Genomic DNA, 17220 nt, shown 5'->3' on the forward strand with positions numbered 1-17220 from the left:
GGGCTCTGAGAAGATCTGCACTCCATGTTCATTCTGAGCTTCACTGTTGGAGAAACATTTCTCATTCACCCCACAGTCTGAGTTTCTCTGCTCTCCCATGATGTGTCCAATCCAGTGTCCAACTCAACATTCAGATCAGATCAGATCAGATCAGATCAGACTTCTCTGAACTCGTCAATCAATCAAGAAATCTTGTTTATAAAAAACAGGAAATATTCTGTGCTAGTAAACGTGACTAGTCATAAACTCTGACTTTGATCAACTTTACTTAACCTACTGACTAAGTTAGGATTAAACTAAATGTGTAGTTTCGCTTTTATCTCTTTACACGGATACAAAATATTTACATTAACAGATCAAACTGGTTAAAATTCCGACTTCAAACAGAACCGTCCAAAGTTTCTACTGCAGCTGAAGTTTGACACCGGACACTTTTTGCCCCGCCCTCTTCAAACTGATTGGTTAACAGTTTTCGGTCTTCTGAGTCACACATTGAGAACCTGATTGGACAAGAAAATACGTTTATTTATTTATTTATTTAAAAATTAAAATCTATACACGTTATTTATTATATTATTAAATTTTTTCTATATCAATTGAATTAAAGTTTAATTTGTACATCTTTTTCTTTTTCTGATTTATGAACTACAAATTTATAACCAAATCTAAATTGTGTGTTAACTATAAACTTGATATCACTTTATTCATTCTATTCATATATTCTTAATAAATAAAAAAAATAAATGTATAAACATTATATGAAATATTATATATATTTAAATATCTGTTCTTATGAATAAAACCATTTATTTAATTTATAATGTAAAAATAGTTTTTTTCTAAATGATGCGATTACTGTATTTGATCAGAATAAAGATTTTCAAAATATTTCAATTCCTTAAAAAAAAGCATACAAAAATAATTCAGAAAACATAAATAAAAAATATAATCAGTAAGATAATAATGACAATAATAAATTGTAATAAGACGCAAACCCTTTTCAAAATAAGAGCCGTCAAAATAACTAAAAGGAAATTCAGACTTTATTCTCAAAACATTAAAGCGAAATTAAGATTATTACACTGAATTTGAAAAGCACCAAATATTAGAAGCCTGTTGTTTAAAACTCCGTGGGATTCACTGTACTTTATTATTTACGATTTAGGTATAATATACAAAAATCAGACAAAACGTAAATACAAGAAAAAGAAAAGCGAAAATTATGAAAACAGCAGCATCTGCTGGTCAAATCTGTTTACTGCATTTCTGCTGAATTGAATCACATCTCTGGTGACGATTCGGTGTGTCAGTGAGTCGGATCATTTGGCTCAGCTCACTTATATGAGTCGACTCGCAGAGACAAATCCACTGGAAAACCGTTCATTTCAATGAGAGCTGGTGACATCCAGCAACACAAGCAACCATTGTTGACTAGATGTGAGTTTATCCAGTGACATGACAAGGTTGACAAAAGTTGGAGTCAAGACCAGGCAGTTATCAGAGTATCTGAAAATGGGTGGATCAGCTCACAGCTTGGTGTGGAATGGACATGCTCTAAACTGGTTACCAGATGATGGCTACAGGCCAACAGGAGAACATGTAGCCTGTAGCCAATGTACATCTGTGTGAATCAAAGTGTAAATCAATGTACATCTACAGGGCTCTCAAGTTTTGAAGACAGGCAAGCGTGACATCTCCAATCCCCCCCCCCCAAAATAATAAAAAAATAAAAAAATAAAAAAATAAAACAAAAACAAAAAAACAAAAAACAAAAACAAAAAACAAAACAATAATGGGGGAGTTGTGTTTGGTAAGGATCGATCGCTGACCGCAATTTAACCAAATACAAAGTATTAGTTTAATTTCCATTTATTAATTTGTGTGTGTGCGCGCGTACGTGTGTGTGTGCGTGCGCGCGCGTGTGTGTGTGTGTGTGTGTGTGTGTGTTTGCCTTTTTGGACTACTTTATCATTTGTAATGTTGCTCCCATTTAAAACAGTTTGGCTCAAGCCAAGACATTTTTCAGGGTCATGATTGTTTCATTTTGAGGTTTTGTTCAAACTGACCAGCGAAAATACCCTCGCTAATGACTGTTTTTTTTTCACTGGTTGTTGCGTTAAATCTTACACAGATAGTGCTATTTTCTGATTGGCTATTGTGTAGCCTCTTTTTTTGATTGGCTGATAAGTGTCAAGCTCGACTAAGCGGTGCGGACTGATACATTTTGGGCGCTGCGGCTTATTAAATATATGATAAATTGTCAAAAGGTTTTTCTGCGTGAGAAATACGATGTGTGGCGGGAGAGCGTGACAAAATACCGAAATGTGTGACTGTCACTCTCAATGTGTGACACTTGACAGCCCTGCATCTAATTAGCTCTTCTCCTCCTACCAGTTATAATCTTAATCTACAAACTACCTTTGAGGGAGAAGGGGTTATTCGCATCCTGACGAAACCTGCTCCGTATCCTGAAGACATCAGCAAATACAGACCAGTATCAGTTCTCTTAATTCTTTCTAAATCCCCTGAACGCAAGGGCATTGTCGATGATTGATCTTGACAATAGGATTTAGATATACTGAGAAAGGAACGGAATCTTGAACTTAGAGGGACACTGTGTATAACAGGGTCAGTTGATCTTTATATCTGAGATCACTAATGAAAATGCTTCCATTTACAATCTACAAATATATTTGCTGTATATTATGTTACCCACAGTCACATCCATCTGGTATCTCTTAAAGATTTCCCAAGTTTTTCTAAAATCTGTCCATCCATTATTGATCAAATCCATTGGAGCATTGTCTGAAGACATGAATCATGAATACTGAATGACTGAATTACATACAGGAAATATTTCCTATCGTTGTTGTACAACTTTTATATTTGATTAATCCTAGTTTTAAATAAAGACAAAAACCTCTGAGAATTTCAGTGTGGTCTCAGACTTTTGGACCTCACTGAATTTCTTTTTCATGCCTTTATACATACATACAGTTAAAAAACACATTCATGACAGAACATTGATTAATGCAGAGTCTGTCTGGAATATTTGTAGAGTTATGATTAATTTAACACACCTCCTGAACCACGTATAAAACAGAGCATAAATAACTGGATTAATGGTGGAATTAAAATAAAGCACAATAAATACTTTTTGAAATGTTTCTGTCTGTAGTTCAATAACATCACCTAATAAACTGTAAATAAAATATGGAAGTAAACACACCAGAAACACAGACACTAAAATACCGAGGACTTTAGCTGCTTTTCTCTCAGATTTCATGGAGTGTGAGGTGATTTTCTGTGTTTTAGTCCGTGTGTGATTATTAAGCTCTCTGATAGCAATGGCATGCTTCTTAGCAATCACAAAAACTAGAGTATACAATATGATTATGACAGAAAGTGGGAATATAAATGAAACTACAAGATCAATTACAGCCCAAACCTCACTCAGAAAAAGATAACATTCTCCAGGACACATTACAGAACTTGAAAAGCTACCATTGAAATAACAGAGTGATATGTTATACACCAGAGAAGCACTCCAGCTATTAAAAACAACAATGCTCATTGTCTGCTTTGAGATTGTGTTCATGTAAAGAAAAGGGTTTGAGAGAGCCAAATACCGATCTACAGCAATCAGAGCGATATTATAGATGGATAAACTTGTTAAAATATAAGAAATCATCAAGAAACTGATGCAGTACCCCTTATCAAAAATCCAACATGACTCGATTGTCCAGATGAACATTGGCGGCATCACTAAAGCTCCAATGAAGAAATCTGACACAGCCAGAGAGAGCAGCAGCATGTTTGTTGGTGTGTGAAGCTGCTTGAAGTGAAGAACAGAGATGATGATGAGCAGATTTCCACACACTGTTAGCAGAACCACAGCAGCTGAACACACATACAGTAAGATATAAACTGCAGGAGATACAGATCTCTCTGGACAGGAGAAATGATCACAGCCATCAGACTGATTAAACTCTGTCAGGTTCATCAGTACAGCATTTAAAAAATGTCCTTGTTACATTAGAAATAAACGAATATATATATATATCTATCAGGCAGCACAGATATTTTTATACTTTAGAAATTAGGCACGCCCACAAGATTGATTGAGAGCTGAATATGATGTCATGCCTTTGGGAAACAAACAACTAGAGAAGGCACTGAGCACAGATAAACACCTATTATTATTTGGTTCTTCATTTTTTAATTAAGAAAACATTGATAGAAACTAATAATCGAAAGAAAAATAAAACAGAAGGGTCACAAAATCTCACTAATATTTATTTATGATAGAGAAACTCCATATGAATTCAAAAGTCTATAGAATATGTATGTGAAAATGAATGTAATTGGGAGGAATATCATGCAACAGGACAAAAAAACAAAACATGTTAATGCTTAATCCATTTACACAACATGTGATTGACTGCTTCTTTGCTCAGTTTCTGCTGCCTAGTCCAACAGCCCTTTACATTTATTTTTATGCCATTTGGCAGACACCCTTATCCAGAGCAGCATACAAAAAAAACAAAAGTCTCTATAAACAAAAAACATTAACACTGGTTTAGTGGGACAAAGACTAGGAATACCATCAGCCTAAAACTCTGTTGAGAGCCTCTTTACACTTGTAATGATGCGTCATATGGCTGATGATCCATTAGCAGCTTTATTGTACAATCTCGTAAACAACAGGCAAGGTCAAGGTCGGCAAACACAACAACGTAGCGAAGGCAGAAATCGTGGTCGGTAATACAGGCAGAAGGTCAGGGCAGGCGGCAAACAGTTGAGAAACCAAAATACAGAAACAGAATAGCAAAACCGGAACTAGAGAAACACAGGAAAATGCTCAGACTGATCGCAATAGCAAATCGAGACTTTGCACTGGGGTCAAGTTCAAGTTCGCTTTATATAGTGTGAGAAATAGGCGATAGCTGTTGGCGTAATTAGTCCTGGTGCGGGGAATATGGGAACTGCAGTCCGGAAGCGACTAGTACTCCGGAGACACTTCTCTGTGTTGGTGCTCGGGAGGTGAGGCAGGTGCTCCAATCATGACAGAGCCCCCCCTGCGAGCGGCTCCCAACGCGAGGATGCATGCGACGCCGGGGTCTTCCCCGAGCCTGAGGGGCTGGTCTGTCTGGGTGCCGTTGGTGGAAGTCAGCGAGGAGCGAGGGGTCCAGGATGTCCCCCGCCCAGTCGACCAGGTATTCAAGGTTGCCTCCCCGGCATCTGGAGTCCAATAGGTTGCGAATCTGGTATGCCTCCTCACCGCCGATCAGTAGAGGCGGCGGACCCGACGGATCAGTGACCCCCTCCGGGTCCCCTCTCGGTCCATCAGCGGGTTTCAGCAGCGAGACTTGAAAGGTGGGCGAGATGCGGTAAGTGGGAGGTAGTGCCAGGTGATAAGACACCGGGTTTACTTGCTTGATGATTCTAAAATATATTCCCCACATACCTGAGGCTGAGCTTTCTGCTGGGCAGGCGGAGATGGATGTCGCGGGTGGAGAGCCAGATAAATGATTCCCCACATACCTGAGGCTGAGCTTTCTGCTGTGCAGGCGGAGACGGATGTCGCGGGTGGAGAGCCAGACCCACTGACTGGGCTGATAGTTGGGATGCGCTCTGTGGCATCTGTTGGCCTGGACGTTTTGCCTCCGGATGGCTCTCTGCAGCTGGCGATGAGCCACCATCCATGTCTCCTCGCTCCGGCAAAACATTTAGATTTACATTTACATTTACATTTACAGCATTTGGCAGACGCCCTTATCCAGAGCGACGTACATAAGTGTTTAAATCTCTAACATTGAATACATTAATGCTGGCTCACTAGGTTACATACTTAAGATACCATGAGCTTAAAACATTTGTTCAAAGTTGCAATGAAAAAGTGTCAAAGGTGTGTGTTTTTTATTTTTTTATTTTTTATTTTTTATTTTTTTAAATGCGAAAGATAAGGAAAGAAGTGCTAGTTGAAGTGTTTCCTGAATAAGTAGGTCTTCAACCGCCTCTTGAAAATATCCAGTGACTCAGCTGTCCGGACCTCTAGGGGAAGTTCATTCCACCACCTTGGTGCCAGTACAGAGAAGAGTCTTGTAGTATACTTGCCTCTTACCCTGAGAGATGGTGGAACCAGTCGAGCAGTGCTGGTAGATCGGAGGGTGCAGGGTGCAGTGCGAGGAGTGATGAGGGCTTTGAGGTAAGAGGGAGCTGGTCCATTTTTGGCTTTGTAGGCCAGCATCAGTGTTTTGAATCTGATGCGTGCAGCTACCGGAAGCCAGTGGAGGGATCGCAGCAGCGGGGTGGTATGCGAGAACTTTGGCAGGTTGAAAACAAGCCGGGCAGCTGCATTTTGGATCATTTGCAGAGGACGGATTGCGTTCATAGGTAGACCTGCCAGCAGTGCATTGCAGTAATCCAGCCTAGAAATGACAAGAGACTGAACAAGTACCTGAGCAGCCTGTGTGGACAGAAATGGCCGAATCCTTCTAATGTTGTAGAGAAGAAACCGACATGAGCGAGTCACATTAGCAACATGAGAGGAAAAGGACAGTTGATTGTCCATGGTTACCCCAAGGTTGCGAGCTGTGGCTGAAGGGGAGATCAGGATATAGCAAGGATATAGCAAGATCATGACCTGGGGATGAATCACCTGGGATGAAGAGCAGCTCAGTTTTGCTAGGATTAAGCTTTAACTGATGAGCAGTCATCCATGATGAAATTTCTGCCAGACATGCAGAGATCCGGTCAGAAGCTGTGGCATCTGCGGGTGGGAAAGAGAAGATAAGTTGTGTATCATCAGCATAGCAGTGGTAAGAGAACCCATGTGAGGAAATAACTTCACCAAGAGAGTGAGTATACAGGGAGAAAAGAAGAGGACCAAGTACTGAGCCTTGTGGGACGCCAGTGGAGAGTCTGCGTGGAGCAGATGTCACTCCCCTCCATGTTACCTGATATGAGCGTCCTTCCAGGTAGGAAGCGAACCACTCCCAAGCTGATCCGCAAATCCCAAGACTCCTGAGGGTGGCTAAGAGAGTCTTATGGTTGACCATATCAAACGCTGCTGAAAGGTCAAGGAGGATAAGGACGGATGAGAGATTGGCTGATCTAGCAGCATGTAGTTTCTCAGAGACATCTAAAAGGGCTGTCTCTGTGGAATGAGCTGCTTTAAAGCCAGACTGGTTGGGGTCTTGGAGGTTGTTCTGTGAGAGATAGACAGACAGTTGATTAAAGACAATGCGTTCAAGAATGCGTTTGAAAGAAACGAGAGAAGTGATACCGGTCTGTAGTTACTGATGTCTGATGGATCCAGAGCAGGTTTCTTCAGGATGGGAATAACCCTTGCTCTCTTGAAAGTAGTTGGTACCTGACCAGATGCTATGGATCTATTGGCGATAGTGGTAATGAAGGGCAGAAGGTCTTGCGAGATGGTCTGGAGCATAGTGGAAGGGAGTGGATCCAATGGGCAGGTGGTAGGATTGCAAGACTGGATGAGTTTTAGAATCTCTTCTGCTGTTGCAGTTGAGAGATGCGACAACAAAGGTGTCGGGGAGTTCATACTCTGAGATGTAAGTGCAGTCGGGGCTGAAGTGAAGGTCCGGCAGATTTCCTCAATCTTCTCCTGGTATAAAGAAGCAAAGTCTTCTGCAATCAGGGAGGATGAAGAAGGTGGAGCCGGGGGGTTGAGCAGAGAAGAGATGATGTTGTGGAATTTCTGAGGGTCATGTGAGGAAGCTTCAAGCTTTTCCTTGTAGAAGGAAGTCTTGGCAGAAGTCACATCTGAGGAGAACTTGGCCATGAGTGTTCGGTAAGAATCAAGATCTGCATCAAGTTGTGATTTCTTCCACTTTCTCTCTGATGATCTTAGCTCTCTTCGATTGTTGCGCAGCACATCTGAAAGCCAAGGAGCAGAACAAGAAGTTTTCTTGGGTTTAGTGGACATAGGGCAGAGGAAGTCCATAGTTGAGGAAAGAGATGAGAGGAAAGTATCTGTGGCCGAGTCCAAGGGCAGTGAGGAAAAAGACTCAGGATCAGGAAGGGAAGAAAGAGTGCCAGAAGCTACAGAAGAAGGGGAGACAGAGTAAAGGTTGCGGCGGGTAAGAGCGAGGGGGTGAGAGGTAGTTTTAGGTAGGGTAGGGAGAGTGATGGTGAAGGATACCAGGTGATGATCAGAAACGTGTAGTGGGGTAGCAGTCACGGAGAAGTAGCTGGAGAAGGACGGGTGAAAACCAGGTCCAGCACATTGCCTCCTTTGTGTGTGGGGATGTAGCTGTTGAGTGTGAGTGTGAATGAGTCGAGAAGTACCACCACCCCTGCCTGTTTCTCATGGTGAGTGAGAGAAAGCATAGGCAGAGGATAAAGCAGCTGGTGTAGCAGTGTTCTGTGGGGATATCCAGGTCTCTGTTAGCGCAAGAAAATCAAAGGAGTAATGGGAAGTTAAAGCAGAGATAAAATCAGCTTTTTTCACAGCAGACTGGCAATTCCAGAGCCCACCTACCACCACTGTTTGAGACTTACACAACAGAGGAGGGTAGATGAGGTTACTGGGATTGTGACCTCTGCTCTGTGGACGAGAGCATCTGCGAGTGTAGGAATTGAGTACAGAGATGGGTTTAAGGCACATATTTGCAGTCAAACAAGAGTGAGAATTAAGGTATGGTAGAATATAGCAAAACAGTATTAGACACTAAGTTTACAATGAGAGAGAGAGAGAGAGATACTTACAAACCGCTACAGACGCTAGCGCTACAGACACTTACCAATTTAAATAGGTAAGCCCTGCCCCCAATTCACACCTTAAGGTAGACTGAAACTACTCCTGATTAATCAGCTGAGAGAACAACAAGGACCAACACTATAAAAATCAACAATGGTATAGAATATAACTATTCAAATCACACTACTCTAGAACAAAGTGAGTTAAGCAGATAGTATACAAAAGTCAGGAACCTACTTTACCAGAAGACAATATATTCAAATGAAGAGAGTTAAAGCACACTCGAAACCACTCGTCCATGGCCAGTAGGTCGGATGGATTGCCGGACCATGGGAACAAGGGGGGTTGATAACCCAGAATACACTGGAAGGGAGTGAGGCCAGTGGCGGGATTGATGAGAGAGTTTTGCGCGTATTCGGCCCATATGAAGTATTTGCTCCAGTTGGACTGATTGTTCTGGCAGTAGGAGCGGAGGAAGCGGGTGAGTTCTTGGTTCAGGTGCTCCGTCTGCCCGTTGGCCTGTGGGTGATATCCCGAGGTGAGGCTGACGTTGACATTTAGCTGTTTGAAGAAAGCCGACCAGACTCGTGAAGTGAATTGGGGCCCTCTGTCAGAAACAATATCCTCAGGCAAGCCGAAAAAACGGAATACGAAGGTGCAGAGGGTTTCGGCCGTTTCGAATGCCGTGGGGAGTTTTAGTAGAGGGATCATGCGGCATGCTTTCGAGAATCGGTCGATGACGGAGATAATTACCGTGCAGTTGTTAGACCTGGGCAGATCTGTGAGGAAGTCGATGGCTATGTGGGACCAGGGCCGTTGTGGAATTGGCAGAGGCAGTAACAATCCCGCGGGGAGTTGGTGATAGGCTTTCGAAGTGTTACACATGGCGCAGCCCTTGATGAAATCCCGTGCGTCCAACGAGAGCAACGGCCACCAGAATTGTTTTTGTGTGAGGTGGATCATTCCCGAGATGCCGGGATGGCCGGAGCTGGGATTGGCATGTAGAAGCTCGAGGACGGCTGTGTGTAGGTCTTCGGGTACATAAGTTTTTGCAGGAGGGCAATGTACCGGAGTAGGCGACCGCGAGTTGGCCTGGGAGATTTCCATCATGATGTCCCACTGAACTGGAGCCAGTATGCGGACCTCAGGGATGATGGGTTCTGCAGGTGCTTCCTGGTTGGCCTCCCGGTATACACGCGATAGCGCATCGGCTTTAGCGTTCTTGGTTCCTGGTTCGTAGGTCACGGTGAACTGGAAACGTGTGAAAAACATGGCCCACCATGCCTGGCGTGTAATCATCCGTTCTTCTCCAAGAGGCCGACCGACTATCGCCTCCACTACGCTCTCTCTTCAGGCGTGAGGTGCGTGTAATCGAGCTGCATGGGTTCGGCGGTCTCAGTTTGGAAGGCGCATACGGGGGTTCGATGGGTTCTCATCAGGTTGTCAATCTGAATAGAAAGTTCCATGAACTCGGACAGGCTTCTCCCCTCATCCCGATAGGCGAGCTCGGCTTGCAGGTCCGGGTTCAAGCCTTTGTATAGCAGCTTGAGGGGTCTTTCCTCCCAGCCTGCTTCCATGGTGAGGGTGCGGAAGGCCAGCACGTAATCTGCGGCAGAGCGATCTCCCTGGGATATGGCCAGCAAGCGCTCCTCTGCGCTCTCTCCTGTAGCGGAGTGGTCAAAGATGGTGCAAAACTGATTGAGGAAGTGCTCGAAGGTGGGAAACGCGGTACCGTTCTCTCTCCATACTGCGGTGGCCCACTCCAACGCCTTACCAGTGAGGAGTGTGCAGACGAAGGCAATACGGCTGGCCTCGGTCGGGTAGAGAGCAGGTTGTTGCGCCACAAAGAGCGAGCACTGCATCAAAAAACCTCTACACCTCCCAGGGTCTCCGTAAAACTTGCGACCGCAACTGGCGACCGCAGGGGCGGCATATGAGGTGGCTGGAGGAGGCCCTGCCGGTGCCGCAGGGTTAGCGCCCCGGTGATCCCTCGCAAATTCTGCAGTGCTGCGGCGAGCTCTCCGGTGAGCGAGGTAAGCCGCGTCAGCTGCTTATGGTAGCCGCCGAGCTACTGAGCTTGGGCAGAGATCTCCGTTGATTGCTGATATTTTAGATTGTTTTAATAATTTAAATTTAATTGTATTTAAACATGCCTTCAAAATAAAATACAGTTACATCAAAAAATGAATATAAAGTAATTTAACATTTTAACTCCCTAGATTGCTAAATCAATGAGAACCCTGAGCTTGTTTCTTTGCAACGAGATCGTTTCATCTGGGGTAATAGGAGACAATGACACCCGAAGTGTGTTGCTTATGTCCAGTTTATTCTGTTGTTTTGTTTTGGTTGCTGTCACTGCAGAAAACCCTGCTTAACACAGATAGGATGTCGGAAATGGCAAGAGGGATTTAAGTGCTGTGGTGGCAATCTCAGGGTATTCCGCCATGACTTTAATCCAGAACACCGGCAGAGTTTCTAACTTTCTAATGACATCTGTTTCGTACTCCTTTTTGCTAATTTGTGGGTTAAATTTGAGCAAACACAATATACACGTACAACAAGCACTGTTAAACATGAGCAAGTACCAGTGAACAGAGAGAAGAGCGATACACCCCTTCTCTCCACCAAAGCTACAACGCCACTGCCGATTGCAGCCGCTCAGCTCCAGACGCCACCTAAAACCGCCCCGATATTTTGCGCATGCACGGTATTGGTGCGGCTTTAGGTGACGTCTCTCAGCTCCCGGTTAACCTCTTGTCCATGGAAAGTTGCAAAAAACCCGAGAGAAATACACCACAGTAAATAAAATGGAAATAATTTAATGTTCCTTGCGCGGCCCGGTACCATATGATCCACGGACTGGTACTGGTCCGCGGCCCGGGAGTTGGGGACCGCTGATTTAGACAGTACAAATTGTGTTCATATGTAGACCTGACAGGAGACAGTTGCAGTAGTTCAGTCTCCAAATGAGACTGAACAAGTACCTTTTAAAGATAAATGAGAGAAGTGACACTGGTCTGTAGTTACTGATATCTGATGGATCCAGAGCAGGTGTCTTCAGGATGGGAATAAACCTTGAACTTTTAAAGGTAGTTGGTGCTATGGATCTATGGAAGCTTTTATTGTCATTATAACCATATATAGCTGATGCAGTACACAGTGAAATGAGACAACATTCCTCCAGGACAGAGCTAAGGATTTAAGTAGGTTTTGTCCTAGACACATAAAGTGCATCTGTGCAACCTGGTACAAATGGTGTGAGACACAAGACAAAAAGACAGTGCAAAAAACAATACAAGACATTACACAAAAGACAATACACAAAAGCAGCGCCGACCAGTGTACATACTGTATATTTTAGACAATATACAGTTTTATGTGCAGAAATACTGGAATAAACACTTATATACTACACTAATATAATAGTAGCAGTTATATGAGGTATTGCATTGAATTGTGCAGCACAGCAATTGAATGAAATGTGCAAGACAGAATGTGTAAAGTGTCAGGAATCAGCCCGGACTTTGGCCACGTGCTTTTGTTGATGATAAACTAAAGTCTATAAACAGACTTTGTACGTAAGTATCTTTGTTGTCAAGGGGGTTGAGGGACAAATGAAGGGCTGTGGCAACGCCATCTTCCATGGAGTGGTTTGGCGGGGTCCAGTGAGGGTGGTAACTGGGTCTTCATGTGCTTCATGACGAGCTTCTTGAAGCACTTAATTACAATGAGTATGAGTGCAATGGGATGATAGTCATCATGGCAGGACAATGGTGGTTGTCTTGAGGCAGGTAGGAACAACACCACCGCTCAGGGAAATGTTGAAGATGTCAGTGAAGACATCCGCTAGCTGATCTGCACTTTCCCTGAGCACCCTGCCAGGAATGCTGTCTGGTCCAGCAAACCTTTGTGGGTTAACTCTGCATAGTGTTCTCCTCACATCAGCCGGGGATAGATAGAGTACCTGATCATTGGGGGTAGGGATTCCTTGTCGCTAGATTGTTCTGCACTTCAAAAAGAGTGTAGAAGCCATTCAGTGCATCTGGGAGGGAGGTGTCTCTATCACAAGCAAGAAGATGTCCTGTAGTTTGCGATCGCCTGTATGCCCTGCCACATGCGCCGAGTCTCTCTGCTGTCCTGGAAGTGGCTGTGGACTGTCTGGGCATGTGCATACGTTGCTTCGCTGATGACTCGGGACAGAAAAAAAAAACAGGAAAAAACAGTCAGAACTGGGAAAGCTAAACACACTGGTAAACAAACCAGAAAAACAGGCAGAGCAAGAAATCGTAGTAGAAGAAACATGCAATGGTCACAGACAGTAAGTCTAAACAATTGCATTATAGCAAGGCTTGGTGTAGACACAAAGGAACAATACTTCATGCTAGAATTAGCTTGCATGCTGCTTAAATGTCCATAGGAGCCAGAAACAATCTCGAAGTGGGTCAAAACTCGGGTGAGGTTTCCCTCTGCCAGTTGAGAGGGAGTGTAGTAGGTTGTGATGTTAAACTGCCCTTCAGCATGCCTTTCATTATAACTGGATATCTGTACAACACTTCATATTTGTGGATTTGCAAATATGATTTGGGATTTTGGGTTTGAATGTTTTGCATGTATAGAATATTAACAGAATTTTTAACAAAAAACATTAATTGCTATAAAACAGATATATTTTTTATTTTCTTGGTAAAAAACTTTTGGTCTTGTTAATGCATGTTAATTTGGAACAAGTGAAAAAATAATTTTTCCGAACAAACATTGATTAATGCAGATTCTGTCTGGAATATCTGCAGAGTTATAATTACCTTAATACAACTCCTTATCCATGTGTAAACAGAGCATAAATACCTGTATTAATTGTTGAATTAAGATAAAGTACAAGCAAAACTTTTAGTGATGTTTCTGTCTGTAGTTCAATAACTTAAACTAATGAATTGTAAATAAAATATGAAACACACCAGAAACACAGATACAAATGATTTATTTTTATTTTACATTTCTGTATATAATTCCCAACATTTACATATTATACATTACAGTATACAATATTATATACAATATTAATTAGGTTTTGAAATTTGATTTGTAATAGAGCCTAAAATTATATATAAGAGCAATATTTACTTCAAGGACATTATCAGATGGTTTAAAAAAAGATTTTTCATGAAAGTACATTGATTAATGAGGAGTCTGTCTGAAATATTTGTAAAGTTACAGTTAACTTAACACACCTCCTGAACCACGGATAAAATAAAGCATAAATAACTGGATTAATAGTGGAATTAACATAGAGTATGATCAGAAGTTCCTGAAATATTTCTGTCTGTAGTTCAATAACATTCCCTAATAAACTGTAAATAAAATATGGAAGTAAACACACCAGAAACACAGACACTAAAATACCGAGGACTTTAGCTGCTTTTCTCTCAGATTTCATGGAGTGTGAGATGATTTTCTGTGTTTTAGGCCGTGTGTGATTATTAAGCTCTCTGATAGCAGTGACATGTTTCTTAGGAATCACAAAAACTTGACTATACAATATGATTATGAAAGAAAATGGAAATATAAATGAATATATGAGATCAATTACATACCAAACCTCATTCACAATGATTAAACACTCTCCAGGACACATTACAGAATTTGTGAAATTGAAATACATGAATGTTAAAATATAGATCAGCATCACACACCAGTTAAAAATAATTACAACACAACCGATCCTCACAGAGACTCTGTTCATGTAGAGAAAGGGGTTTGAGAGAGCCAAATATCGATCCACAGCAATCAGAGTGATATTATAGATTGATATTGTTGTAAGGAAGCTATAAGTTAAAGAAAAGACAATGCAGAGATCTCCCCCAAAAATCCAGCATGACTCAATTGTCCAGATGAACATTGCTGGCATCACTAAAGCTCCAATGAAGAAATCCGACACAGCCAGAGAGAGCACCAGCATGTTTGTTGGTGTGTGAAGCTGCTTGAAGTGAATAACAGAGATGATGATGAGCAGATTTCCACACACTGTTAGCAGAACCACAGCAGCTGAACACACGTACAGTAAGATATAAACTGCAGGAGATACAGAGCTCTCTGGACAGGAGAAAAGATCACAGCGATTAGACTGATTAAACACTGTCAGATTCATCAATACAGGCATTTTTTTAAAGACTGTTACATTATGATCCAATGAATTATAGGTCAGGCAGCTTAGATCATTTTATAGTTTAGAAATTAGGCACACCCCCACCCCCAAATTGACTGACACCTTAGTGAAAATGATGTCATTCCTTGGGGAAACAAAAGGCCACAGAAGGCATTAAGCACAGATAAACAGATTATTATGTGGTTCTCCAGTTTACAAGAAAGAAAACATGAACAAATTGAAGGTATCAAAAACAGATGATGGCCACAAAAACCATTAGAAATGTTGCAGTGTGGATAAAGAAAAATAAAGGCACATAGAGTTTCAAGCTCCCGGGTTAAACAAATAACTAGGGATGAGCGAGTACAGCATTATCTGTATCTGTATCCGTATCTGTTAACCATATGAATTATCTGTATCTGTATCCGTACTCAGAGTGGGTGGGGCCTAACCCGGAAGTAAGCGGGGCTTGTCTTGAAATGGGCGGGGATTTAATCAGTAATAATTAATTTGTAATATTTATAACACAAGCTTACTACCTTTATGTTTTTATGAAATACAGCAAAAACGTGTCAGACACTCGGTGTCTGGTTACTGGTTAGAGACAGCTGAAGGTTTAAAAAAGAAAAAAATCTCCGACAGGCAGAGACGCAATGCGAGTCGCATTCTACCAAGCAAGCACCACGTCTGAACGAACCCACGTTTACCAGAACTCTACTGGTTAGTAAGTACGTATTATTAATGTTACAACCCGAAGTAAAAAGCTGAAAAAACCCTAAACGTTAACAGAAAAGACCCGCGAACCCGAGTGACTGATCTGTATGTCTGTAGGGGAGGGGCGCTGTGACTAGCCTATCACAGAACGCTGACACAATCAGCTACCCAATGATGATTTTCATTCAATCCGAGCACAGATATTGACTCGTATTACTCGTATAATACTCGTACTCGGTAGAAGTGCTTTATCCATACCGGATACTCGTTTCAGCCTGGTATCCGGCTCATCTCTACAAATAACCTTATTACAGGCATAATTAAGCACCGTTCACAAATACAGTAACTTTATTGCTGAATGTTGGCAGTCGCTGTATTAAGAAGTCACCAGTAGTAGGAGTAGTACTACTGGTTGCCTTAGTGATAACATTTTTCACTGTCTGGAGCAGCTAACGTTCTACATTGTTTGTATATAAAATTCACTAGAAAATATCTGTGCTTTATAATGTATTCACTCACAGTGGTAGCTGCTGTACCAAGCTGCTCAATATTTGCATAAATTTAACCTTTTCTCCATTTTGTCATGTTACTGGACACTAGATATAAGAGCTGATCTGGATAAAAAGAGCTGACCTGGACAATTCAGTAAGACTAATTATTTTGAGCAAATTTATTTACTTACATCACCATATTTAGAGAGATCTAATAATTAGTCCAACCACCATACCACCTTGGTGGCCTCCTGACTTGTGGTGGCCTAGGCCTCGTTTGGCTATTAACAGTCTCTGGTAAATCCTGTTTCACCATGCTACCCTCACTCCATACTATTCCATTATTGGCACACGTGGGTCATCCAGGATAGGCACCCTGTCTGTGCTACAGACACTACCAGATTCCTCTGCAAAGAGACAAGGCAGGTCTAAGTCAAGTTCATTTCCATTGGACTCCAAGGTTGGATTCGGAACTACTCTACTTCAGTATGTCATAGTACATGTTGGCATTCATGGTTCCTAGCTCCCCAGTGCCGGCAGCACTCATGCAGACCACGAGGACCTGGTTCCAGTAATCCATGTCCATAGTCTGCTTGTCTTCAGCAATAATAAAATAAATATTTACAAAAATGAGAGGGGTGTACTTACTTCTGTCAGATACTGGAAATACTGTAGATAGAATGCACATTTGACTGCTAACAATCATCATAAGTTTGTTCCATAAGTTGTGCATGTTGTTATACTTTTAAGAGAATTTATATGCTCATATATTCGCTTTGAATTATAAAATGATTTAGAAATTTGAAATGTTTTACCCTTACATGTAATATATGCAATGTTTCATTCATACTTGACATGAGGTGGTTGAATTGTGCCCGAGGGTTGCAGTGATCGCTGGCCTGATCTGTTTGACGTTCTCCAGGCATTTTTAAATTTCCTGTATTTTCATTAAACACCATCACAAATAATATTGTGGTTACCAAGAGTAAATTAACCACTGCTCCTGTTCTTGTCTACGCCGATTTCTCCAGGCCTTTTGTTCTAGAGGTGGACATGGACGTACAATTAGAGTGGGTTAGGGGCAGTTCTTTCTCAGGAACAAGGAGGTAAGGTGCGGCCCAACGCCTATGCTAGCCGCAGTCTTAGGC

The 17220-nt window shown here is 42.0% G+C and overlaps 3 protein-coding genes across 4 annotated transcripts in view; all 3 read right to left on the reverse strand.

Annotated features, from left to right (window-relative positions):
• Nucleotides 1-434, reverse strand: part of flvcr2b (FLVCR choline and putative heme transporter 2b) — a 12074-nt gene extending 11640 nt beyond the window's left edge. Inside the window, exon 1 of one of the 2 annotated variants that reach the window (XM_060883430.1) lies at nt 1-434. This exon is cut by the window's left edge and continues 468 nt beyond it. In XM_060883430.1, coding sequence (XP_060739413.1) covers nt 1-99 — 99 coding nt within the window. In that variant the 5' untranslated portion in view covers nt 100-434. The other variant, XM_060883431.1, reaches the window with a different exon arrangement.
• A 2576-nt stretch (nt 435-3010) lies between these two features.
• On the reverse strand, nt 3011-4003 carry LOC132854769 (trace amine-associated receptor 13c-like). The gene has a single exon (XM_060883377.1). It carries the CDS (start codon nt 4001-4003, stop codon nt 3011-3013), a length of 993 nt encoding a protein of 330 aa, XP_060739360.1.
• Nucleotides 4004-13883: 9880 nt separating this feature from the next.
• On the reverse strand, nt 13884-14882 carry LOC132854777 (trace amine-associated receptor 13c-like). The gene has a single exon (XM_060883385.1). The coding sequence runs from the start codon at nt 14880-14882 to the stop codon at nt 13884-13886; it is 999 nt and encodes a 332-aa protein (XP_060739368.1).
• Between the last annotated feature and the right edge of the window lie 2338 nt (nt 14883-17220).

The sequence above is a fragment of the Tachysurus vachellii genome, chromosome 12 (assembly GCF_030014155.1).
Source record: "Tachysurus vachellii isolate PV-2020 chromosome 12, HZAU_Pvac_v1, whole genome shotgun sequence".
In the NCBI taxonomy this organism is placed as follows: domain Eukaryota; kingdom Metazoa; phylum Chordata; class Actinopteri; order Siluriformes; family Bagridae; genus Tachysurus; species Tachysurus vachellii.

Bases quoted from the DNA above. Each gene is read 5' to 3' on its own strand.
- LOC132854769 (XM_060883377.1), bottom strand. From the start codon at position 4,003: ATGAACCTGACAGAGTTTAATCAGTCTGATGGCTGTGATCATTTCTCC.
- LOC132854777 (XM_060883385.1), bottom strand. From the start codon at position 14,882: ATGCCTGTATTGATGAATCTGACAGTGTTTAATCAGTCTAATCGCTGT.